The sequence below is a fragment of the Calypte anna genome, chromosome 3 (assembly GCF_003957555.1).
Source record: "Calypte anna isolate BGI_N300 chromosome 3, bCalAnn1_v1.p, whole genome shotgun sequence".
Classification (NCBI taxonomy): domain Eukaryota; kingdom Metazoa; phylum Chordata; class Aves; order Apodiformes; family Trochilidae; genus Calypte; species Calypte anna.
The window spans coordinates 31,845,310-31,872,696 of record NC_044246.1 but is presented as its reverse complement, the minus strand read 5'-3'; the positions used below and the strand labels follow the sequence as shown (position 1 = coordinate 31,872,696).

Sequence of the window (27,387 nt, the reverse complement as noted above, 5' to 3'; positions counted from 1 at the left end):
CGTCTAACTATTTGAAAGCCTAATGGTGAGCACCAAGGTTTCCTTGCTGCTGGTGCCGGCAGAAGCCGGGAGCCAGGTGTGAGGGGGTGGGCAGGTGCCCCGGCTGTCCCATCCAGCGAGCAAGGGGATTGCCCACCGGCACCTCATGTACCTTCCCCAACAAGAGTGCTCCGGGGGGTTGTGTGCGTGTGAGCGCACGGGCACCCGGCTGTTTCGGGAGTATGCAGGAACATCACTACTGCTGTCTGTAATAATTTCATTATAATGGGAGGGAGAGCAATAGGAAGCAGGGGGGCATAGATGAAGGCATTGTTTCCACAGTCCCTCTCCAGGGAGAGCTTTGCCTTTTACAAGACGATCCGGTGACAGGATCTCCCCACTCCTCAGGTCCCGGATCTCGTCTCTGGGGTGAAGGGGGGGAAGCGGCCGGGACCCCTTCAGGGCGGTGCTGGGGCCCTTTGTTGCCGCCCCGGGGCAGCCACATGCGCCGAGCAAGCCCACGGATCGGCGGGGGGTGCGGGGTGGCCGGCGGGGAGAGGGGAGGGAGGAGGGGCTTTTCCGCCGCCGGGTGGGCGCCCCCGCCGCGCCTCAGTGGCACCGCCGGCAAGCCTTGTCCCTGTGCCCAAAGTTTGGGGGGGGGGAAGGGAGACGGTGGGGGCGGCCCGTGCTGTCCCGGGGTGGGTCGGGCCGGGGCGGGGGAGGCATGGTGGGGCGGGGCGGCCCGGCGGCGGTGGGGAGCGGGCGCTGATCCGGCGGCCGGGCCGGGGCATGGAGGGGGAGCAGGCGGGCGACCCCGCCGCCCCGGCGGAGAGCGGCACGTCGGAGGCGTTTGCCCACCTGTGGGACGACATGATGGGCATCTTGGTGAGTGCAGCTGGACCGGGGCGGGGGCAGCACCGGGGAAGACTGCCGCGGGAGAGGGGCTCCGCAGCTCTGCGTCCCCATCGCGGGGTCGTGGGTGGTGGAGCCCGGGCCGGGACGCCGGATTTCCCCGGCACCTGCTGCGGGGTTTGCCCGAGTGGAGACAGACGGATCGCTCCGGGCGGGCTTCTACATCCGAGGAAAACTTTTTCCGTGAGCCAAATCGAGTGTTTGTATTAGCCACCGCTTCAGTTACAGCTGTGGCGTGAAGTTTTCCCGGCTGTCAGTACCGGGGGGGTCGGAGGTATCGCAGTGGAGCAGCCGGGTTTGGGTTGAGGTGTTACCGAAGTGGACCAGCCCCGGGGGCTGTTTACACACTCAGAGGCGCTTGTTCAGGCCGGTCAATGGGCTTATTGTCTCCTGTTGCTCCGGCGCGCTGGTAGGTTCGGCGAAATTTGGGCAAAAGGCTGGTTTGTTGCTGCCTTTACGTTCCACGCACGTGTTCCGTGTGCCCTGAGCGCGGTCGGGTGCGGAGCTGTTGCTCCCGGTAGCCTTTTGGGAAGGAGTCGGTCGGTGTCGGCCCGGGGAGTTTCTGCCCTGGTGATCTTGTGAGGAGGGACTCATCATCGTAACTCGCTGGTTACAAACAAAAGAGATGGCCCCGCTAACAGAGGCTGCGGCAATTATATTAAGTGCCTACAGGACGGGCTGGATGGCAAGCAGTAAAAATGCAGGAATAGCCAATTCTTTATTTCTGCCTACAGCAAGAGAATAATATTTACATTAGGTGCAAGGTGATAATTACTACAGTGGACTGCCTGCCACTCAGGCAGTTAAAAAACCCAACAAATACTAATGTTATATATATACTGGAGCTGGCAGTTTTCCAGCGATACAGGAATGTGGTAATCAGCAGTGGAGAGCCTGCTTATTCATTTTAAAAGCAAATGGATAGGCTTGATGTGTTTTCATTTTTGTTGTTAACATTTAACCAGTAGACAGTAAAGAACGCTATGAGAAAAACCTTATGGAAAACTTCTCTGAAGTGCAGCAAATGGTAAAGCAGTAGGGATCTAATTCGGAAGTGTTAAAGAATTGGGCAGAGAATTTAATTAGCATTTTACATTGCATTTTCTTCCCACGTGGACTTCATTGCTATTATCAAAATAAGACTGAAAAACATGCCTCATTCCTTTTTCTCACTGAAATTATCGACTGACATGGCATTCAGTTTAATAGCACCCGGCTGCGTACGCTCTTTCACTGTTAATGATTTCAATCTAAGAATGCAAGGAGAGTCAGTTCTGCCAGTTTGTAGGGAGCACACAGTTGGTACTTCATGAACAGTCTCTTTCTCTCTTTTTCTGGCAGGTTTCAGTAATGCATTTAGTAACAGCAAAGTGCTATTGGATGCCTGGGAAGGAGTGTTGGAGGAGGCCAAACCAACAGCCTAGTGTGCTGGAGTTCAGTGCAGCAAAAGATCTGATTCTTACACAACTAATAGTTTGAATAGGTTTCTGCTGGCTGTCTATGCTTGTTTCCTTCCTGGGGAAACAGAGCTTTTAAATTATTATTTGTCTTCTAATAAAACTAATCTAAATTCATTTGTCTTTAGAGTTGTTTTGCTTTACAGGAAGGATTCATCTTGTAACTGTGAAGTTGCTGGTTTGTATCAGTTGCAAACATCACCCAGCAGTATTTTGGGTTGGAGCATAATTATAAAGATGAAAAGATACTCTTGTGTTGGGTCCCAAATAATAACATATCTGAGGGAAGACAGAAACTCTTCTCTCTGCAAGCTGACCCGTTTCTCTACATGTAAGGCTTTTAAAGAGTTTCTAGTCTTTGTGCATACGAAGTATGTCTTAATATGAACAGAGTATAAACTTGCTTAGGGCTCTGTCCTTACCTGAAGGTAAGGTAGCTCTGGTGCCTTTTTCCCTTCTTCTCTTTTCATTACATTGGATTTTGTGCTTTTTCAGACCTTTGATGGAAAAGGCAAACAGTAAACTTGATTAGTTGTTTTACAAATGGAAGTCTGCAAATGGTTGGTCGTGGTCCATGAGGCCATGACAGTTGCCTGCAGATCCAGCTTACTTCTTTCGTGTTGTCAAGTAAGTGAAAGTATGAGTCTTAAATTCATGGGATTTACAGTAATTCACAATTCAAAATGTTCAGGGAGCACAGAGGTAAGCATGAGTGATTCGCTAGGAATGGGTTTATGAACCCAGAAGTTGATGCTGTGACAGGCTGGCTAGGTTGTCCCTGCAACAGCTTGAAAGCTACCAAAGGAATGTACAAGGAGGGGGTGGGGAGAGGAAGGAGAGCGGATCCAGATCTTGGGAGGGGAAAGCTAAAATGAAAGCCAAGAAAAAAGGTGATCATCAAAAGTTTATTCATTGGAAGAGAGAGAAAATTACATTCTTATGCAATAATTGTAGGATAAAGCAAAGGTTAGAAAGAACCCCAGGCAGTACCTAGCCTAACCTTGAGCTGAAGCAGGGAGAGCTCTAAGGACAGGTAAGGTTGCTTGGGGCTTTATCCAGCTGGGTCTTGAAAACCTTCAGGGACAGAAACTGCACATCCTCTCTGTGCAGCCTGTTCTGCCACTTTGCTGTCCTAATGGTGGAAAACGTTGTTCTTTGTAAAAATGATGAGATGACTGATTCTGTCCTCCTCATATTGAGGAGTTACTGCATTGGGGAGGACGAAGGGGAGGTGTCCACTACCTCCCACTGGCCCTGCTGGAAGCTTTGTGGGCATGGTGGTGGCCCTGGTGGAGGCTTCTCTAGGTGCAGGCTTAAGAGGAGATTCCATGCAAGTCAGCCTAAGTGGTAGACCCGGTACTGCAGATGCTTAAAATACAAATTGAGCCCCTGTCACTCAGGGGATAAATGTATTTCATTGTTTGGGTACATATAGTTAAGTTCCTTAAAATAGGACCTCATTAGTAGGAACCTGTGATGGCAGATCCCAGGTCTGGAGAGGAAGCAAATATTTCTGAAGCACTGCTTGTAAGCACCGAATTTTATGGACTTTGGAAGTCATGTAATAACCCCCTCTGTATTTGACAAATATTGAGTGCACTTGCAGCTGTACTGGGATTATGCTGAACTAAATGCAACTTTTCCCTTTTGCACTTTTCTAATGAAATATTCCATAGTTGCAGCTGTGCCATAAGCACCTCAAAGCTATTTGTGCTGTTAATGATGCTCACTAGATAACATAATTATACTTAAAAGCTTTTTCGTATTCTGTAGCAAGCACATGTTGGCATGTACTGGTTAATTATAATTTGCAGTGTCTCAAAGCAGCAATGGATGGTGGAAGTGTAGTAAGGTTTTAGAGAGAGACTGCAGTAGGTGAATCATGAGTAGTAATATAGAAATTCTCTGCACCATACGAAGGGGTGTCTTTGGCACAGAATCATTAATTCATGTAGTGATAGCAAACTCTTTGTTGCAAAGAGTCTGAAGGTTTGTATGTGATCAGATTTAAGAACAAGTTGTAATATGAAGCAAAAATCATGAACTTCAGAATAATAAAGATGTGCTTTCAAAACATGGGGCATTCACCGTAGTATGGGGAAGTCATGCCCGTGTCTGTCCTTTTAATAGGATGTTCTTCCTACTTGCATACCATAGCTGGGACAGGTTTTTGGGTCAAACCCTGAAATCAATGAAATCACTGGCAAAACTGATCAGTTCTGATACAGCAGGAATTTCACTGAAGAAAATATCTATTCATAGCAGGAGTTTTTGTCTTAAAGGGCCAAAATGCAAGAGATGGGAATTTTCAAGGGGTGCAGTGAAATTAGAAGTCTTTCTAGCTTTTTATTTCAAAGAGATGAGTAGTTTCTTGTTTCAAATTATTGAATTAATTATAAGAGCTGAAAAAACCTGTATTTTTCAAGAACTGTAAAATATTTTTCAATATTATGCTAAGAGAAAACCAGTGTTTTTCTACCATCTGCTGTTAGCTAAAGAGAACAGAGTATTTTTGGGACAATAAAGCTCTCTTGAATTTGTAGCTGGAGCCCTACCATTTACATATATGATCTGTCTTGTGCTCTGTGTTTCAGTGACTATTTGAATTTCTTATCAAAGTAATAAAGAAGCCAATAGAAAGAGAGAAAAACACGCCAGCTGATAACACTACTGTGATAACATGTAATGACATAATCGCTGACATACTTTGGGTAGAAGAATTTGATATTAAGCCAAGGAGCTTAGATATCTGGAGAGATCAGAGAAGTGGATTCCCAGCTGATAAAAGCAGAGAGAGGACTGCCAGGAGGAGTTGTGGAAGTTCATTCCAGCTGCAGATTTCTCCCAGGATTGCTGTTCCATAAACCATCATTAGTTTGCCATGATCTCCAGTGGAAATCTCTCCACTCCATCACCTTCCCAGCATCTCATTTGGGTGACTGTTTCTCTGATGTCTACTTGGCACCAAGAAGCCACTTCAGCTGAAGCAGTCAGTACCCAGCACTTTTCTACAGAAAAGTGTGGGCAGCCAAGCAGCTGCTCCAGGTAGAACATGCTTTGAAACTGCAACATGCTTTTTTTTCTGATTTTTTTTTTTTTTTTAAGTGATGTGTTGACAAAAGGGCTGTGGCACTGTGTAATTAGCTCAAAAAGCATTTTGGGACATCCTGATTCAAAGCATTTTTGTTCTGACTTCTGCTTTGGTGTGTGTTTTTAAAACCTATCCTAGTTACAACAGTGAGGATAGAGCCAGAAGGCCTGGCCTCTGCTTTTCAAATGAGAAGGTAGTGGTTCTTTTATTGTTCAAAACTGTGGAGTGCATTTTTTCTTTGAAATAAATCAAACCTAAGGATGACTGACTCTCAGTCTAGGTGTTAAGATTCAATTTTGTATTTTAAACTTAACCAGTTGAATCTCCTGCCCGTCTCTTCTCTATGCCATATTACACCTTGCAATGCTAATCCCTTTATGAAGAAAGACAGCTCACAGAGATAACCTTTGCTCTTGGCTTTTTCTTGCACTTCAGGTCACATCACACAGATGTCTCCATCAGACAGTATAGTCTCCACAAGACCCTACACAATCAGGAATGATAAGGGGTTTTGGTTCTGGTGCTGTCTTTCTTAAAAGCAAAACCTGGATTTCCCTGGCATTTGAATTACAGAGGAAAAAAGGGGAGAGTTTTGTGTATCTGTTCTTTGTCTGCTATGAGCTGTTTGTTGTTTACTACAGCATAACTGTATACTTAAAGTAAACTGGAATCTTGGTGATAAATTCTGTTTTTCAGAGTGTTGTTAGTTTGCTGTGAATGCCAGCTCCGTTATTAATATTTGGAAATACTTTTTTTTTTTTTTTTTTTTTAATGCTTTGAAGGTCAATCAACTAATCAACTATTAAGAGTAATGGTGAAAAACTATTTTTAGTATATCTTGGAGGAAATAACATTTTATGGAACTAGATGATGATTAATCTAACTTAGAACTTCCTACTTGTGTAGGAATCAGTGTAAATTAGCACTCGTGGCATGAAATGCTGTGCAAATGTGGGACTGAAGCAACATGAGCTGAGTGGAGGGACTGGAGCGGGGTCACAGCTGGATATGGGATGGGGCTGAGGGACAAATGAAAAGGGCAGTGCCTGGGGCTGGGGAGTTTGAGTCAGTAGGGAGAAAGGACTTCCCTCTCCTTCCAAACCTCTATTGAAGTGCTCCAGCTTTAGACCTGGGCTTGACTTTTCTTCCTCCAGAAGTTGTGTGGTGGAGGAGGAGCCCTCCTGCCAGAGCCTTTCTGGGTCTCCCACCATCATTTCTGGTTGTAGCTTTTCTTTCATGGAGCAGCACAGGTTTTCTCCTTTTCTGCTTGCTGAATACAGATACTAATACGGTATCACTGTATTAGTGGTTGTAGAGCACATTGTCCTATGGATGTAGGAGATTCAGTAACACAGAATGAATAAAAATTACTTTGTAATGACACAGCAAAGTCATTTGTCACAATAAATGTTTTAACATAGAGTACTGCTAATAATTTTCCTCTTTGTGGTTGCATGACACGGATGTTGACTAATGAACCTGGCGCTTTCTCTGTTATTGGTGATGGCAGGAGGAGAAGAAAGGTGGTTGTTGTGACTCTGGGAATGCTGAGGTGGCTTTGCAAGAATTTGGATTCCCAGGTGTTCCATGAGGAAATGAACAAAAACCAGGAACTAAATTTAATATGTGCAAGTCTGTGAACATGAAGTTACTACTCTAAAAGCATATTCTCAGTTTTAGAAGTACATAGAGACGTGTTATGTGGTTAGCGAGATATGAAGCGCTTTTATTTTGTGCTGTAATGAAGAAACTTAACTGTCCCGTTGGCAGAAAAAAAAAATTACAAGACCGTTCACTGAAGTGCATTCAGACCCAGGAGCTTGTGATGTAGATTTCCATTATGAAAAGTAACTAAAAATGCAAGGAGCTGTGGTCAGCGCGGTGCAGTAGCTCTGGTGAGGGTAAGGTGTGGGCACACTGGCTCTGCTTTAATCTTCTAGAGGTGAGGGGGACATTTTTCCTGGCTTCCTGTAACATCAGAACTTTTTTGTCTGCTGCTGTGTTTTGAAGCACAAAGTTACGATGTGCTGTTTTTATTTGAAGCAAGCTTAGTGTATACTGAAGTACTTGATGGTTCAAGTTTTTATGACACCTGGAGCGTTTTTGAGCTGTGTGCTAGGTTTAGAGGCACAGTTCCCATGAAGAGTTGAAATTGAGAGTGAGGTTTGTATAACCTGTCTGGAAAACAGTTTTAAAAAGGGTAAAACTGGAAAATCTGATGGACAGGTTTAAGAGTATAATGCAACAATGATTTATTAATCACAGGTTTGGGCTTTTTTGTGGAAAGCCATACAATAAATTGGACGACTGTTTCCTAACATCTGTGTTGTGACCTATTCTTGCAGGACTGCTCTGCTACAAGCCCGTTAGATTTGGTGTTTTGACTTCCCTGTAGCCCTGCATGAACTCAGGGATATGCTATTGAGATCACTGTGAATGATCAGGCCTCCAGATGGAAAAAAATATGGTTGTTCTTATGGGCATGGGTAAACATATACATTGAAGCTTACAAGCATGGTAATATAATTATCAGGAATGTAAATACAAGCTTTTCTCTTTCATTGTTGTCACTGTATTTACAATGATATACTGTGCTTTTTGCTCTCTGATAGCAGCACACTAGAATTTTGTGTTGCTGTGTTCTCCACTTTCAGTGTATTCTCTGTGTGTGGGAGTGTGTTTAAAGGAGATTAGGTAACTATTTAACACAATAGTAAAAGCAGTACTTCGAAAGCTTTGCAGTGGGCATGAGGAGAGTCAATAGATGATAGTGAAAACAGTACCATGCTGTTTACAGTATGAAATTGAGAATACATGAACTGTCTCTTGGCTGTTGCTGAACCTTTTGCTAGCATCTGAAAATTCTTTGCGTAGTCCTGATGAGTGTGATGGAAGCAAAGATGAAGAAAAGGAACAGAAGGCAAAGGGTCTAATTTCTGCCCTGTTTACACTAAAAACTTTGTGAATCTAAGGCAAAAATACTACATATTTTTTCTACTGGAACAGTGTGTCCTGTAGGTTTTAAAGGAAAGAACAACTTTTGTCTTTACATGTTCAGGTGACTTGAGCCTCCAAGTCTTAAAATGCCAGCACTAAGTTGACCCTGCTGTGCAGAGCATGCTGCCTGCTTGAATGCAACCCCAGTCTAACTCAGTGGAGGAAAAAATGGATTTGAGAGCACTTATCACGAGAGCTCATTGCACTACATGGTGGCACAGTCCTTTCAGTGAGTGTGCATCCACAGCTGGAGCTTGGGTTGAAATCCATGCTAGGGCTGATGGAATAGCATTACATTGCACTTCAGGAGAAAGGCATTTTAGGCTTTTAAGGTATTTTGCTAGCCATAATAATGTCTTACTGGTCATAATAAGTACTTCTAGCAGTACCTCACTGCTGTAGAATCTGTGGTTTGTTATGTACTTAGAACACGGAGACATGCTCGGATGTTTGTGTTCTGTCTATGTTTGTTATCTCTCTTTATCTGTTACAGTTCTGAAATGGGTTATCCTCTGTGGATTTTGTGCTCACTTTCAGCAGAAGGTTCCTATATATTTTGACTATATTTTTTAATGCTAGTAGAAAGAGGGTCATCTCTTTTCACTATCCCCATTAGACATATTTCATATTGTAAACAATATTACTGTGTAGACCTACCTGCAGTCTTCAGTAAAGAAAATAATTTTTAACACGTGTAAGTTTTGGAGCTTTCCGTGGTTGGCCAGCTCAGTGCAGTAGCTCTGAATGCTGACAGTAAATGCTTTGAGTCTGAACTGAAACACAGTGAGGATAAAAAAAAGAAAAATCCTGTTTTATACATAAATCTATTTGTATTTGTACATAAGATGCACCACAACTTGTAGGTTGTAATTTCCACTCCTTTTTTAGGCTTCTTACCCACCTTAGAATTCATAAATAACCATTGTAAACTGGGGAAAGGTGGGGACAGACTGCGTGTTGTATTTGCCTTGGTTTCTGTCTTCAAGATAACTGTATGTACGCTTATGCTTCAAAAACCTGACAGTTCAGAATGTGTTGTGGGATATGTGTCAAGTTTTGTACTCTGGATGGGGAGAACATGTTTCCACATGCAACGTTTTATCAGAGAGCAAATAAAGATTTTTTAAAAAGAAGGTTAAGATGAGAAAACTTTTAGTGATAGAAGTGATAAAATGCTCAACTGCCACACTTGCAGATACTGAGCAATACAGCAGCTGATGGGCAGTGGAGTTGGGGATACTGGTGCCCATGGCACTAAGACATGTTGCCTGGTTTCTGACCTGTTCTTCATCAGATTTGCTTGATTCTTCATCTCAGACAGGACTTACTAGGTTCAGAACAGGCATTTGCTTTTTACTGTATCTCTGTTGTACAATTTTGCTTTTTCAGCACAGCAAACATAGTGAGGGATCTCAACCACAGACATCTCTTGTGTTCCTGCTTCCCCTGCAGTTTGCTTCTGGTTTTGGTAGCAAGTAGAAGTAAGAGCATTGTATCCCTTGAAAAATGTTGATAGCAAAAATAGCTTCAGGTACCACAGGAAAGGATGGAGTCACTGGTGTCCCTGTGCGGCTGCAGCACTGGTGTGGTTGTGATAAAAAGTAGAAATTACTGTCTTCCCACTGGATGTGTTTCCTTAGGTCTGTTTTCATTGCACTGCAGAAAAAGGGCTGAGTAAAGGCAGATCTCCTGCTGATGGGGCACATTGTGAATCTCTGTACATGGCAAATTCTTTAGAGTGTTTTTTCTCTGTGTTTTTACATACCATACTTCTCAAAAGCTTCTAAGTTCATGTTTTCCTTAGAGAAAAATGTCAGATTGTTAGTCTCTCCTCTTAATTACCCAAATGGCTCTGTTAGTGTTTCAGCTTGTATGTGGAAGTTCCCACCTTTTTTACTCTGCACTGTACAAATAGAAAGGAAAAATGCATATTCTTCAAGATGTTTTATTTAATGATTGTGTGTCCTGTTCATCGTTTGGAGAGGAAGGGGGAAAGTTCTGTTGTGTTTCTTGTTTCGTCAGTGGAGATGACTGAAGTTGTCAGTCCTTAAAAAGATCTTGTTTTCCTCATTAATTGCTGGTACCTTTATGCTGGGTGTTTCACAATAAGGCATGGGCTCTCATCTTGTGTCATCCATCCTTCTTCACTGTGGTGCTGTGTTCTGGTTTGTACGGAATTGAAGGGATATTGGGACATGTCAGCGTATTAGTTCTTGCTCAGCCCAGATCCAGCAGTGCATTGTTTATATTTTGCATCCGGGAGTGAATATGTACGTGCAGATGGATTAAATTTGTAAAACCTAAGCTTTGCGTGATAGCTATCTAAACTCAGGAAGTTAAAGGAGAACATAAGGTCAAGGACATAGCCAAAATATTGGCATGAGGATGAAGAGTTGCTTTGTGCTGCATATGGTGTGTATTCATGCATAATGAGAATGGAAAGGGATGCTTCAGCATATCCCTGTCACAGACCCATTAATTATGTGTCTCACTGGGTTTGGTCAGTGGTGGAGATTGAGTTCTGAATTGTCCAAAGTTGAGAGAAAAGGAAGAGGTGGATGTTGACAAAGTAGCTTTTTTTGTCAGAAATAACGGTACTTTTTTCAAGTTACCTTTGCCAAATTACTTGTGGTTTTTAATCCTTCTCTCAAATGTACTTAGAATACAAAAGATTATACTTTTTTTTTCAGCTGCCAAGCCTAATTACAACTATTGCAAAGTGCTTTCAGACAGATACATATTTTTTAAATTGCCATGAAAAGGAGAGAGGAGGGAAGTAATGAAGTATGTTGAGCTCCGTTCTGCCCCTTCTGACTTTCTTAGGTAGATCTGTTGCTGTGTGAGTTTGAGCAATGTAAAAATAAAAATAAATAAATATAGTAGCAATAAGGGTTATTCTTTCTCCAGGCACATGCCCCTCCTTAGGAAAATACCCCTTGTGTACAGAGGAAACTGAGGCTGACAAGGCAGGAGTGACTCAGTGTCCAGAGTTGATTTTCTGTGGATAGAAAAGTGAAAAGAGAGTCCCAGCCAAGAAGAGTAACTTGCAACTGTTAGGAAGAGGAATTTAGGAGGATCATGTGAAAGGGAGAATTTTGCTGCCTTCACAGCAGGAAATGGCTGGAGCCCTCACTGGGACCCTGGCAGGGGAAGGTCAGTGTGCAGACTGCCTTCAGGGAGGCCCAGAGGAGGTGGCTGAATGCTGTGGATGGACTGGGAGGATGTGGCAGGTAAATTTAAGCCAGGCAGGAGATTTAAGCCTGGCTCAGAAATGGCTGGGCTCTCTTCAGGCTCTTGAGTAGGGATATCAGAGGGCAAAGTAAGCTTTTGTGTCTCCTTGGTCGCACCTTGTTTTGTTTTTGTTTGAAGACAAATACAGACTATATGTAGGAAACCGTTCATGTGCATATGAGTCATGTCAAATGAGGCCATTCAGGTATTGCCAGCAGATGGTTCAAATGGGTAATTTGTAGCAGAGGTCTGGTTAACTAAAGCAGGCAGAGGAGGAGAATGCAATTTGCTATTTTGCTGGAGACAGTCTGCTGCCCTGCCTCCCTGTTCATACAATTCATTCTGAACCAGCCTTTGTATTTTGGGTTGTACCTCTGAAGGACTGAGGAGCTATTCACATCTGAAAACATGTAATTCTCCTTCCTCCATGAGAGAGCAAAACACTTATTTCCCTTCCAGTCCTGATTCTCTATGCATGAGGCAGCTTATGTACTATCCATCCTTTGATTTGAAACTGATAATGATGCATACTGTGAATAGTGATGTAATGTCTTCCTTTAGCTCAAGGAGCTTCCTGCTGCTTTTATGGTGTTTTAGATGCATCCTGGTAAACAGGTTGTCCTGCCACTCTTGCTGGGTTCATGGTTTGGTGTTCTCTGGTACTGCAGTCTTCTCTGTCATTGATGAAGTAGAGTCTGCGAGCAAACTCCTTCCATCTGAGACTTTCTTCTCCTGTTACACTCACTTTTACAACTAGGTGAGATGTTTTTCTTTGGCATGACAACTCTCCTGACAAATGGTCAGTGGGATACTCTCCTTTTGATGTTCAAGTTGCTTTGCATAAAGTTGCTTAAGCGAGAACTTAACATTCCCTCCAAGTCCAAGTGTCTTTACAGTTGTTTTCTTTCAACCTGTGGTTCAGGCCCTTGGGTTGGTCAGAGCCAGCTACTGGGCTTTTTAGAGACACATAATTTTTTGTGAGCCTTAATGACACTGGGGTTCTGCCAGTTTCTGCTTTTTATGATCTCTTTAGCTATGTGGGGCTTTTCAAATTGCAACATGCTTTAATCGGAGGTACATGTTGTGAAATGCATTCAGTTTCCAGTAAAAGCAACACAAAATCATAGAATATCTCAAGTTGGAAGGAACCCATAAGGACCATCAAGTCCAACTCTGTGCTCCTTGCAGGACTACCTGCCACTAAACTGTAAACACTAAAGGTGTCATCCAGATGCTGCTCCTTGAACTCTGACAGGCTTTTTGTCATGACCGCTTTCCTGGGCAGCCTGTTCCAGTGACTGACTATCCTCTTGGTGAACCTTTCCATAATACCAAATCCAAACTTCTGTAATGCAGCTTCATTCCGTGTCCTCATGTCTCTTATCAATGGGCAGAGCCACTGGATTGACAGCAGCCGTGGGCTTCAGCACTTCCTTGAAATGCACACATAGCATCCTGCTTACTGAGGAGCTCCTGAAAGTAATAAATTGCCTGTTGCCCCTCCAGAGAAGTATGTGCATGAAACACCTGAGAAATAGGGCAACTACACGGTTATTCAGGCCCAGACTCTGTAGGATTTGTTCCGTAGGCAAGCAGGAATATTTCTGTTTTATTTGGGTAAGAGGCCCATTTAGCCTAATTAGGAAGCGGTTTGGCAATGGTGAAGCAATATGAACACACAGGAACGTGAGAAGCCCATCTTCACTGTACACAGATAAAGGGAAATGAGCAAATAAAATATGAGATCCCAGAGCAGAAAGGATTATAAGCTGGCAAGAGATAGAGTTCTTATTGCTAGCTTGGTATCCCTAATTGATATAAAGATGAAGCCCTCTGCAGCCTGTGGTAGTTAAAAGATACGCATCTAAATAATATTTAAATAGATTCTTGCATTTTTAAGACCCACTGGAGTATAATTGTATTCAACTTAATTAAATGAACTGAAACCCCCTGATGATTGTGCATTACTGCTCCTAAATAAAACACTCCCCAAAGAGACTTCAAAATGCTTAGTAAAGGCAATAAAAAAACCTGAGCCTGGCTGCATGAAGTTTTCCGTGAGCAGCTTTATTTTTAGTTCATCTGTATGCTACCTGCAGAGGTTGAGAGTGTGTAAAAACAGTGCTGTACCTCTGCTAGAGTCAAAAATTGAGGGTTGAGTGAAATGCTTCAGGGCAATCTTTCTGGTTTTGGATTATTCATATGAATGTGGGCTGTCTATTGAAGCTATCTTGTTAATGCCACCAAAGAGGGGGAACCTCTCTGTGCCTGTGAGAGTGGTGGGCACACAGACCCAGCAGAAGTGAGGGTTTGATGGTGGATCATGGGCAGCATCAGTGAGGGGGGGCTCGGGTTCAGCTTGCTTTCAGGAGCTAAAGGAAACCATTTCTTGTGCTGCTAAGATTAGATGGGAAAACATGGATTGCTGCCATGCTCAATTGCAGTTGTTTCCTTTCCTGGTAAAAGACGGCCTGTCAGGAAGCAGTAGGAGTGAAGGCGAGGTTAGTTCCTGGGTATGCAAAAGTGTTGGGTGTATCCTCAAAGATGTGAGCTGCTGGATTTCTGGCAGAAAAAAACCAAAAACCAGCAGAGTTTGGGAAAGGAGATTAAACATCAGCATTTTAGTTTGCCACAGCTGACAGGCAGGCTGCCCTCTGTGCTCACAGCTGTATATCCAAGGCTGGGTCTCTGGGGTGTACAGTACCCTGTAGTGCTGGGCACAGCAACCAGGTTAACAGATTTTCACATCTACTACCAAAACAGCAGAAAGACTCTGCTTTGTGCAGAACCATATTTTTTCATGGTTTGTAATGAAAAGGATTGCAGGAGACTGCCTGTATTTTGGAAATTAGGCTTTTAAGTGGCTCACGGAGGAATAAGTAATAGTGCTTACTGTCACACCCAACTTTATAATAGCATAGTAGCATTTCTAAACTTTGGTATGCTCATTGCTGAGCTGGGTGCTGCATGAATAAAGGCACAGTGCTACCCCACAGCTCTTGCTGTGTAAGTGCAGATGAGGCAATGGCTGGTCCAGCCAGAAGAAACCTGGGGTGACTGCATCACTCCAGGCTTTCCTGGGTACTGGTTTCCCTGCAGAGTGGGAGAGGACTCTGCATTCCCTGGTAGTTTTAGCTGGTAGGAAGGTCCCAATGCATGAATCAGCTGCTGAGGTGGTGAGAAATGGGGAAGAGCATGGAGGGCTTTCCTCCTTTATGAAGTGTATCCCTGAAGCTTGTACAGGCAGATTTTAGTGGGTGGGGGCAAGCTTTGGTCCTTAGGGAGGGCTGAGCTGGAGACCTGTGTAGCATCTCAGGCCTGGCACTAAAAAAGGTGCTCTGGAAAATCACTGAACCTAGAAAAGGAGAATTAAAGGGGAAAGGAGCACACAGTGCCAAAGAAAGAAACAAGGGGAAAGGGGCAGGAGGAACAGAGAAAGTAAGCTAAGAAGTTTCTTTGAGTGAACTTTCCCTTCCTTGGGTAAGGTATGTTCTGCTTGTGCCAAACTGTCCTGATGAGAAGCATAGCAAAGTTTAAGATAAAGAAGGTTATTTTTACTCCTGTGACACTTGGAAAATATAACTGTAGAGAAGAAGAAAGGTCAGAGTAGGTAGTTGGTGCTGTTGTTTTTTATACTGCACCTAGCACAAGGCAGAATGAAATACCATTTCTTCCACAGACAAATTAGAGATTGCAAGAGTGTAAGGGTAAAATAAAAATAAACACTTAATTGGCCAAGCCAAATTTAGTGTATTTTACTTAGAGAAACTATTTAAGGATCACCAAATTGCATAAAGAATTATTTTACTTAAGAAACAATCTTTTGGCCTGGGGCAGTGTAGAGACAATTATGCATATGCCCCTTATGCATATACATGTTAAGAACCTGTGTACTTTGTTTCTCAGGCAAGAATTAACTTGCACAGTAAGTACAGAGGATATAGGGTGCTATAAGGGTTTTACTGCCATGTGTTGATACAGTAGATTCACAAAGCCAAAAGTTTAGCAAGTTCTTTCTTTACTGTTTTATGGTTGATAAAGCACTTCACTTAAAGCATAGAAAAATACCATATAGGAATAGAATGCTAGCATAGCATTAGATGGTATTTGGGATATCATTCATGCATGGAGGCTGATTTACAAAGAGTTGCAATAGCTAGAAAAATAATCTAGTCCTAAAACAAAATCTTCCTTTGCATAATTCTCTGCATATTCCTAACAGTATGTTCATAGTGAAACCCTTATTTTGCAGTAGTTTCTGACGTTTTTCTTCTGTTGAAAGTTGAAAGTGAAACCAGAATTTCATCCAGCAGAGTAATTGTTAAATAGGATTTCAGTGCCTTGGAGATTATTAACTTAGGTTAGTGCACTTTATTGCTTTACTAAGTTTCACTAATATGCCCATCTGTGAAGGAATGCCCATTAGTGATTACTGGTATAAAGTAGAACAGAATTTTGACTGTGGTTTTTGTAGTAAAACTTGGACATAAACATGACCAAAGTTTGCACTCTCTGAATGCAACTTTAGCACCATAGGAAATACTGTAAACCACACTCGCTGAATTTACACATTTGTCTTGCGATGCTGTTGTCTTCTCCTTTGGTTTTGTCTTTAAATATCCAGATGGTTTGGGTTTTGGTTTTTTTTTCCTTTACATGTTTTCTGTTTGTTTTTTCAGGCTACTATAATAATGAGTCTGGTACCTCAGTTTTGTTGATCCAAACTGCCACAGAAGATTTGTTTTTTCATATTGTTATTACTACTATATATAAAGAAAGTAGAGTACTTTTAATGAGATCTCTTTCACTAACACAGTTAATATGGCCAGCTCACTGAAATAAAGATTTATTTCATCATCTACAGAAGCTTTGGCTTTTGTGTATCTATTTCGTTGCACTTGAACTTAAGCAAGAATCCGCAGCATAAACTTTCAGATACTGAAATCAGAAATTCATCTCTCTCCTTCATGATGCTTCCATAACATAAGTTTCTTTCTTAATTCTTTTCATTCTTCTGTTTGCCATTTATTTCTGCTCCAAGGACAGAAGCCCTCTGCAGATGCTGTGTACGAAGAGACATTCACACTGAGTTTGAGAAAAAGGAGGAGGCAGCAAGACCAAGGGAAACAAATCTAATGAGAGATGATGTCAGGAACAGCTATTACATGGCTTAAGGAGTTGTTCATTTGTTTTTTACAGGCTGGCAGTGATAACCTTGCGTGACCACTGACCAGCTGGGTAGGTAGTGGTGGTCTGGCAGGTATCAGAGTAGGCAAGAATTTCGAGTTACATTTTGATGAGCTTGGTGCAGATCACCTCAGGGAAAGGAGGGTAGAAGATAATGTTCTGTTATTAGGGAAGCTGGACATTAAGGGTCCTTTGAACTAACTTTTCATGAATAAAATTTGCATGTAATCTTGTTTGTCAGGATAATGAGCATGTGAAAGAGCTGGATTTTAATTTTTTCATTAGCATGCATATATATACACACACACACACATATATTTTTATTTTTTACATAGAGGACCTCCTTGGTTGCTTGCCAGAGAGAAGCATCCCAGTGGTGTACTTTCAAATAAATTTTAATTTACAAAGGGAAAAACTTAAATCACATTCAGAATGCTGTGTGATACCTTCTTGACAAAGACCTCAAGGCTTTACCGTGAGAAGCGAGGGGAAAAAAATAATGTTGCTTATAGTGAAGGGTACACCTTATTTGTAAAATTTAAAAGGGGAAGAATTTGTTTAGATGTAAAGATAGGGCAAGGTTATATATATATATATATACATATATATTTAAAAGGTGACATTAGTGGGGTTTAATATAAAGTTTCTGGGTCTTGAGTGACTGTGATCTGAACTCAGTGGGCTGTATCAGATATTTCAGATAACTGCTGCAAAAGCTTTTATATTAAAGTATAGCTTGTGCATTCTGCTTATTGTACAGAATTTAAAACTGTTTTAACCATGCTGCTGAGAGCTTGACAAAGTTTTATTAGATCTATTTTTGTAACTGTCTGCAAAGGCGCATAGCTTAATGACTCAACCCTCAGATGCCATAAAAATTAATGGAAAGTCTTCCATTGAATTGGTCTGTTCTCTGTGTTCTCTTTGTTCTCACAGCGCCCAGCTATAGAGAGGTCAAGGGAACCATGACAACCCTTCAGCATCCTCAAAAATAGCTGTTCTCAATATAAAAATGTCATGACTTCTACACTGAGTATTTTATGCCTCCCCCTGAATATCAAGGCAAGCGCTGGGCTGCTTGGCCTTACGCTTCTGTCTCATTCGCATTTCTGACCCTGCTGACTGTCAAGACAGACTTTGAACCTGTCACTTCATGGATAGTGGAATTGTTACTTCTGCTGAATGGAAGATTATTCTTTCCGGGCCCTAGGAAAAGAAGGGAACGTTTCTCTAGCAGCTTGTTGGGTTTATTTTTAATGGCAACCATTTTCAAGCTGAGACAGAAGGCAAAACGTCAGCCTTTTTCCTGGGAGAAATACATTGCTAGCAAGGGTCAGGTAAGAAGGTCAGAAGCGTGTAACAGATACAATTGACATGAAGCTTCTCAGGTTTTCCTGCTGATGGCTGTCCTCATCCTCTGAGTCTGTATTACTGTAGCAGATTGAGACACGAGCCAGAGAGCTACATGGAGATTTAACTCTTATGTTTTGTAAAGGTTTGGATCTGGTATAAATCTGCCTTCTTAGAAAGAACTCTGAAGGAATGTGAAATACAGTCTCTCCCTCAGATTAATCATCTGAAGCCTGACTTAATGTATTAGTCCACTTTGAAGAGCAAGGAGGTAGGCTTGTCCAAGGTTGCCTAGGGAAGGATGCACAAGTTTCTCAAGCTTCCATTGCAAGCCTGCCATTAGGAAGATACCCAGAAAGGACTGATATCTTACTCAAAGTTGTCCCATGAAGATTGGAATAGCCCTTGCTTTCTAGGTGAGCTAGTTCTGCTTAACTTTACACATCTCACAGGATGTGTGCTGTATGGATGAAGTCCTGTTGAAAACTGTGTTTATAAGGTACAAACATGTTTTCCTTCAGCAGATCTCACCACCTTTTGGTCCCTCCTCCCTCTTATCCCGCTGTCCTCCACAAACAAGCCTGTTTGCTCTGGCACAGATTCTGGTTTTCGTTTATGTACTTCTTACAGCTATCCAAACCAAAGGTATTACTGAAATGCAGGGTCATGTTCCACAAATTTTTGGTAGGCGTCCCTGTTAAGATCCAACTGCCAGAAATAAGCTGCTAATGTTTACAGTGACTCTTCATACAGTAGTCCTCTGTTTCAGGCACGGAAACGGATTTTTTTTTTTTCATCTTGGGCTGTGAAGGTAAAAAATATGCCTTTTCTGGGGTGTGACTGCAAAGTGTTGTGAAAGAGCATCTTCCCTTCATCTGTGCCCTTTTCACGTACGTTTATACTTTACTAGGGAAAGGCCAGATTTATTTTTTTTCCTACCAGATTCTGGCCTTTTCCTAACCTCCCAGTTTATACATGTAGTGGCCATAGCTAGAGTGGTTTTCAAGTTAGGAGCTTGTATAACTTCATTGTGGGCTATAATCTGCATTACTGTGTGAAGATGGAGATCCATCTGTCTTTCTGACCAAACATGCTTGTAACGTGCATGTTTTTTACATTTTTGAGATTCATGCAGGTAATGGATTTTGCCCAGTGCTTAGGGGGTGAGCATGTATACCTGATAATCAAGTTCTTTCCTTGACATTCCTAACACCTGCTGGAATAGGAAAGGGAAATTGTGGAATATGCAGTTTTGCAATACAGTTTCCAGAATCTAAGATAGAGAAGTAAATACTCAAATAGTTGTATTTTTGATAGCTTTTTCTAGAACTTTATTCTGGATGGAAATTTATGCAGAAAGTATGTATGCTTTTCCATTGCCTGGTGTTTAGGTCTGTATGCAGGCTCATGTAAAGCATGCATTACTTAATGTAAACGGTTTTTCCTCCTAATAATAGGAATAGTGCTTTTATTTTATTACTATTATTTAAAATGCTAAATTCTTAAATTTATTGCAACAGAGCTCTGTAAAAAAAAATAAATTTCTTTACACCTTTGATGTCAAATACAAAGGATTCTGCCAGCATGTTAAACTAACTAATGCGCGGTGACCGATAAATCCTAACTTCATAATAAGCATCAAATCGTTCAAACTTTTCTTTGTAGTCACTCCATTAACAAGAATTCTGATGGATTCTGCTGGTATTCACATGCATATCAGAAATAATTCTCTGGGAATTTCAGGGCAATTCATAATTTGCTCTGTTTTATGATGCCAAAAAATGTTGCATGCATGTATTGTGAGATGGCAATTTCGGAATGTACTTGACAACTGAAAATAAAAATCTGAGATGTCTGTTTTTATTAGAATATTTTACTAAATCTTCATTTTAGGTTCAACTGTTTAAAACTAGTGGATTGTTTACTTTCCTGGCTTTCAGACTATTTTATGGAGAGATCTCTGGTGGTAATGAAGTCTTGGGAGAAACATAGTGTAACTTTTTATGAATAAATTAAAGCATTTCAGGAATGGTATTTCTGCTCAATATTTGTGTTGCTTATGAATTTTTTTCCTCCAGAGAAAGTCTGTGGGATTATATAGCTGGAACATTGCAGTTTGTGTGTCAATAAACACACTGGTGCAAAGCAGTCTTCATGGTAGGGCTTTGCTTAACTGGTAAACTAGTAAAAAAATGAGAATTTATTATGAGGTCATAGTTTTAATAATATTACTGACTTAAAGGAGCTAAGAGCACATCAGTGGCTACTGGACTACATATCTATCAGTAATAAATTTGAAAGCTGTATCTTTTTCATTACATAAATTGTTTCAAACGTGGGATCTGTCTTCATCAAAATGTGATGTGGCACAAAACCAAAGGCTTATTATAAATTCCATTGCCCTATTATTTATGCGATCAAATAGCAGTATACTTTTTCCTGCCTGTGAAACTAAAATGGCAGTCCACAGCTGGTTAGACCCTGTTGTATTAGTGTTTCAATTAAGCCCACAATGTGAGGCTGTTAATACAGAAGAAGAGAGAGGAACAAACTGATGGGTTTGGGTATAGACTTTTGTGTATATTGTCTTAAAAATCATCTAGGTTTTGCCTTGCATGTGGAGCAAGAAAGTAGAAGGAACTTCTGAAAATTACCATTGTTTCTTATTCTTGATGCATCAGAGTGAAATATTTGAAAATTATTATTGCTTATTAATACATTTATTCAATTTTATTAATAGTGCTAAGGATTTTTAAAAAAGCATTTTGGACAATTCCTTTGTGCTTTGTAAGAGAATGAATTACTTCTCAAGCTGGAGCTCGTTTTATAAATGAATATTTTTTAAATTCTCAGTTAACTTGTATGCAAAATAGAAATGCTGAGCACACTGGTGGTGGTTTAGTGTGAGTTTACAAGTGTTTGGAAAAGTTAGGGGAATCAGCTCAGTGAACTGACAAAATGCCAGTTGAAAATTGGTCTTCTGGTTAGTTTGATGATATCTAAATAAGGTCCTCTGCCATTATCAGTGCAGCAGAAAAATGAAACTTTTTAAATTTGTGCCAAGTTTTTAATAATACTTGAAGGAGGATGATAAGTATATGTAGGGGTAAAAACTGAGGTAATAGAACTAAGATATACAATTCCTTGTTACGTTATTACATTATTTCCTCCTATGTAACATGGGTATTAAATACCTGCTGTCTTTGGCTTGAGTTGACTTTGTGTATCTGTGTTTCTTGACAAAAGTTCGTGCTTTCTGGATACCTGCATACATATAAACTCATAAGAGAAGCTCTTTGCCAGAGAGACAAATGATTCAATCATCTTGTCAAGCTGAGATGTAAATACGAATGTTTGTATTTTTGTTTTAATTTTTTGAAGCTTGAGAGTTCAAACCCCAAAGCTATCCACATATATATAGTCAGGAGGTTGTTGCTTTTGTGGAGTGATTAACTTGTAAAGCTGGCTGACCCATCTGCTCACCCAGCAAAAGCAGGGTTGCAATAATTACGTGTTTCAGTTATCAGTTCTCATCTCTAAGTTCTGCTGGTATTTCTGTTCCTTCATTTCGGTGTTTTGTTTTTTGTGGTTTTTTTTTTTCCCAGATGTTAAGTGTGCTTTCACACAGGACCGGTCTTCTCTGGAGAGCCAACATGAGCTGTATTTGGAGCACAGTCCCTAAATTGAGTCTCAAGCACTGACAACAATCCCTTCTGTCAGTCAGGCAGGCTGGTGCCTGCAGCTCAGCTTCTCTGGACATTAGGGCTCTGGCAGGCTGGATTGCTTGTGAATAGGCTTTTTCTTTGCAGCCACGTGCTCGCTGGTGGTGGGGCCACCCACATTCTGCAGGTTTTAATTGGGGTGCTGCAATTGAGCTAATTGTGCTTTAGGGAGAGCTACAAACCTTCAGCTTTACAGAGACCACCTTTAAAATAAGAAACAAAAGCAAAAAGCCCAGTGAACAGCACAATAATGTAAGTGAAAAATGAGCACTTGTTCACTGTGGTTTGATTCATTGTGCAGCATGATTGCTGTCCCAGGGGTGGCTTGTGACCATGGAGTGATCCTTACCTCAGCTCTACCCTGCTCTCAGTTAAGCTAAAGTTCAGTGATAGTTTGTATTTGGAGTATGCCCCTCAGTTTCAAAGTCATGGCTTTATCTTCACAAGTTACACATATTTCTGAGCAGGTTTACTACAGGACGTCTAATGGTTTCCAGAGCTGAGAGGAGATAGAATCATAGAATAGAATCATAGAATTGGCTGGGTTGGAAGGGACCTCAGAGATCATCAAGTCCAACCCTTGAACCACCGTTGCGGTTGCTAGACCATGGCACTGAGTGCCACATCCAGTCTCTTTTTAAATATCTCCAGGGACGGAGAATCCACTACTTCCCTGGGCAGCCCATTCCAATGCCTGATCACCCCCTCAGTAAAGAAATTCTTTCTAATATCTAACCTAAACTTCCCCTGGCACAACTTAAGGCCATGCCCTCTTGTCTTGTTGAAAGTCGTCTGGGAAAAGAGACCAACCCCCACCTGGCTACAACCTCCTTTCAGGGAGTTGTAGAGAGCGATGAGGTCTCCCCTGAGCCGCCTCTTCTTCAGGCTGAACAGCCCCAGCTCCCTCAGCCTCTCCTCATAGGGTCTGTGCTCGAGTCCCTTCACCAGCCTGGTTGCCCTCCTTTGGACCTGCTCCAGGACCTCGCTATCCTTCCTGAACTGGGGGGCCCAGAATAGAATTTAGAGAATAGAGAATAGGAAGGTTTCATATCATTCTAATGAAATGGCTCCCATCTTGCCCTTCTATCATTTTGGTTTCCATCTTCTGTACTCTTAACTGGCAAAGCTTATCAAGGAATAAACAGACTATCTGGGGAAGATAGTTCAGAGAGGGAAATTTTGGAAACCCGTGGAGACGTATGTTTGTTCAGATGGAGTGGCTGGGACTCTTGATGTCACATTGTCTCTCTGGAAGTTATACAGGTTTTCTTATTGCTTGTTACAGTGAACAAATGAAGGCTAACTTTTTGGGTGGTTTTCTGTTTGGTGTTCATTTTCTTCCTTGGCACTGCTGCCCTGTTTATCCTAGCTGGGTGTGCAAACCTTAGAAATCAGCTCATTGTGCGTGTTGTATCAGCAGCCGTGCCTTCAGCCACTGGAAGGGTGTCCAGTTGCACAGACAGATGTGCGGAGCTTGTGGCACAGGTGGAGAATCCAAGCTCCTTTCCCAGTTTCTGGGGAAGTGATGGATGGTGTGCAGGCAGCTGGAGGCAGATATGTGCTCACTGCCTGCTGAGTGGGTAGTGCTGCTACTGCCCTGGTAGAAAGGAAGGATAGCACTGGCACGCTCTCAAAGATGATGTTGTGCTGTCCTCATAAACTATGCACATGCCTTGTGGTGTGGAAAGTCCCAAAGCTCTGCAAAGTCTGAGTTTCTCAGCAGTGTATTTGGAGTCCGATCTCGTAATATTTTAAAACATCTCTTTTTTGAGATCTTTGGCAGGCTGAGAGATGGGAAATATAGTAAAAAATATATACAGAGGAGGATGTGTGTATAGATACATTTTTAGTGTAGTTATTTTGCTTCTGCTGCTGCTGCAACAAGTGACATGCAAGTTGTTTTCCACCTCTACTGTACACGGTAGTTTTAGGAAACTGCACGCTGTTCTGGATCTTGGAAACAAAATCTGGGGAATTTGAGATAACTGTTGTATGTGCTGAATTGCACTTGAAAAATGTAGAAAGTGTGTTTTACACAGCCTGAGCTTTAACAGGCTTTCACTCTGCTTTAAACTGGAATATTTTCTTTCCAATTCTCTGAAGTGATGGTTCATTAAAAAGGATCTGCCTCTTCAGCAGAGTGGAGAACCCCAAGAGCAGGGTCAGGTATTTCCAAATGGCAGCAGTTTCAGTAAGGTATGGTTTCTATTTAAGATACTTCCTCCTAGCTCATATGCTAAAATTCTGCATTGCTATTTATGTATACTATTAGCATAATTATTTTTAAATGATTCCTCAATTGCTTGTTTTTTTCTTAATATTCAAGGAATAATTTTATATTTATCTGTGGTGCATCTGTTTATAGCAACAACGAAATATCAAACTACAGTGTATTCTTGTTCTCAGAATATGCCGTGTGGATTGTTACCTTTTACATAATGTATACAGTAATATAAATGCACGATCATAAATCAAATAGAGAAAATTACTCCACCCCATCTTTTGAACCTATTTTAAATATGTGCATATTGTGCCAAAAAAAATTGTTAATTCATCCTGCTCTCACTCCCTCACCTGACCCTCTATGGCACATGTATCTGAAGTTTAGAAGGATTTCTCATGGCTGCTTTTGTTTGGTTTGTTGTTTGGGGTTTTTTTCCTATTTATTCATCATTTTGTAAGAACAAATTCTGACTTTAACTAGAAAATGGATCCAGTTAGGTTCCTGGCTGTAGCCATTTTATTTAGCAGGCCAGCACTCCTGCTTAGCAAAGCACACATTTGGGACTGAGCAAATCACGTTTCTGCTTCTAGTGTGTCTTCAAACTGGCAGAGTGTCTTTGTGGGTGGCATGAAGTCTCCTGTTAAAGTCATTTGGCTGGAATTGTCTGTAGCCCAGCTGATTGTACTTATGAGCAAGAACTTTAATGTTTCAAATTGCTGTCAGCCATTGTTAAGGAAAGCAGGGCTACTCCCAAGTCAATAAGGTCAGTGAAACGTGTGTATTAACTGCGTATTGGGTGAGTGGGCAGCTGCTTGGGAGAGACAGCTGCAATATGAATATATTCATATATATTGGGTGGGAGGCAACTGAGATAGGTGGTACCTAGGGATATATTGTTTCTCTGCTGTGGGGTTCTGTCCCTGCCCTCTCTTTCTCTGTAGGAACCAGCAAGGACCCGCCTGTTTTGGGGGAGTTACTGCCATATTGCAGTTCCCAACTGTTCTTGCGTGCTTGGGGTTAAGGATTAAGAGGATGATCCAAGAGTTGTGCTGAATGTGCTGCAGGGAAAGAGCATCCCTCAGAGTGTGGTGTTACTTTCAAATTAGATTTTTAAAATGGATTAACATATTTTCTTTTTCTTTGTCTCCACCATAGGATGGGTCACTGGGAAACATTGATGACCTGGCACAGCAGTATGCAGACTACTATAACACTTGCTTCACAGATGTGTGTGAGAGGATGGAAGAGCTGCGCAAACGAAGGGTTTCTCAAGACCTTGATTTGGTATGTAGAGAAGTTATGACTTTATTAACAAATTGTTGCCATTTATGCCCCTGATAATGAATCAGTATTGAAGAATTCTACCCAAAGGAGTAAGTATGCGATGGTGATATTTCGGCCAACGCAATTAAACACTTGGAAATTAGCAGGATTACTGTTTTTCTAGGCATTTGTTATGATTCATTAAGCCTTAGAGCCTGCATTTCTTAGTTCTTTAATTAGCGTACTTCTTGCTTACACACATTTTCTTGCAAACCTCAACTCTTAGAGGCAACATTGAGTTGGCCGAAAGCTTTGTTTCCTTGTTCCAAGATGCTCCCAGGGTGAGCACAACGAAACTGTGCTGTTTTTCAGTTGCACTGTACAAACCTCTCAGATCTCCAAGATGCAAATAGTGGTTTCAGGCTCCCAAGTGTAAGCAGCCTTCAATTCTGTGAACCTTTTTCCCCCATTATTACACAATATAGAGTCTTTGAGTAACTAAGTCTTACGTGCTCCTCCTCAGGAGGTCTCTAATCCAGCCTTTGGTCAACACTGAATTCAGACCAGGTTGCTCAAGCTTTATCTAATTGACTTGGAAGACCTCTGAGTATCAGCTTCCCTTAATGACCTGTTGTACTGCTTCACTGCCTTCATAATGAATTTTTCTTTTTTTCCTGATATTCTGTAAGATATCCCCCATGGCAATTTACACCTGTTGTCTCTTGTTCTGCTGTGCACCAGGTTATGGGGAGGTTATCTTTTTGATAACCTCCCCATAGGTGCCAGCAGGCTTCTGGTACATCTCCTCAAAGCTGAGGTCTTTTTTTCAACCTGAATGTCCCAGCCATTCTTGCAGGACAAGGGCTCAACCCTGGTGGCCTTCCTCTATACTTTTTGAAGTTTGTCAATGCCTGCCTGTCAGGCAGGACTGCAGAGACAGAAGCATGGTCTGACAGGTGTTTAGGTGCTAGAGAAAGGGGAAAAATAATTTCTATCAGTCTCCTGGCTACACTACTGTTGCCATAATGTGGGATGCTGCTGGCTGTCATTGCTACCCAAGCAATCTGGTGGCTTGTACTAATCCTGCTTTCCCTCAGGCCTTTTCTGGAGAGTAGGCTGACCCAGTCAGTCAGTCTCCAATGTGTACTGTTGCACCGGCTCAGTCCTCCTCAGGAGCACAACTTTGTGTTCTTCAGGTTACTTTTTTGGAGGTTGCTTCCAAGCCACTCTGAATGGCATCCCTGGGCATCATCTGTTATCTTGATGGGGTGCCCTCTGTTTTCTTCTTGGATACCTGATGGGATAGACCTCTCTTACTACTACAGTTGTAAATGGCCTCCAAGTACAGTATGTTAAACACTACTCTTAAAGCCCAACTAGCCAGTTTTTCACCCACTGAGTTGCATAGACTCCCTAAGAAGTGCTACTTTAGCCAAAACTAAATGCAGATCACCTCCATACCTCATTTGTGTTTCATTTAAAAAAGAACATTTTAGGAGGCCTATTACAAACATCATTTATTTTTACTTGGGCAATTTCATCACTGTCTTGTGCCATCAGTAAATACTTGTTGCTACATAGGGTACATATGTATGTATTACTGATTACTGTGATTTTTTCATTGTAAACTTCATAGTTTAGTTTTGATAATTTATTTTTCATAAGGTTTATAAAGTTCATCTGTGACAGAGAAAAAAGCTTATAAGTCTACTTTGTTAAGTCTTCAGTGTTAAGTTTGTGTTCTCTGACAGTATCATATATTTTCACATCCAGCCTTACAGATACTTCCTTCTAGTCTTGTCTTTCAGAAAACAGGATACTTGAAGGAATTGTTTTGGTCTCTTATGGCTTTGCTGTGATGGTAACTTCTGTATATCACATACAGAAAGTTGTAGCAAAAGAAAGGTTAATACCTCTACCAAGGTATGCAATCTAATCACAGTTCTGCAGTTTCTCTGCAAAATCAAATCCTTT

At 41.7% G+C, this 27,387-nt stretch overlaps 1 protein-coding gene across 1 annotated transcript in view; it reads left to right on the top strand.

Moving 5' to 3' along the window:
- The first annotated feature begins 779 nt into the window (after positions 1 to 779).
- The window catches only part of LOC115598057 (SAM and SH3 domain-containing protein 1-like), a 74,081-nt gene continuing 47,473 nt past the window's right edge, over positions 780 to 27,387 (top strand). Inside the window, exons 1-2 of the mRNA XM_030447519.1 lie at positions 780 to 864; positions 25,306 to 25,434. Coding sequence (XP_030303379.1) covers positions 850 to 864; positions 25,306 to 25,434 — 144 coding nt within the window. The 5' untranslated portion in view covers positions 780 to 849. The remainder of the gene's footprint in view (positions 865 to 25,305; positions 25,435 to 27,387) is intronic.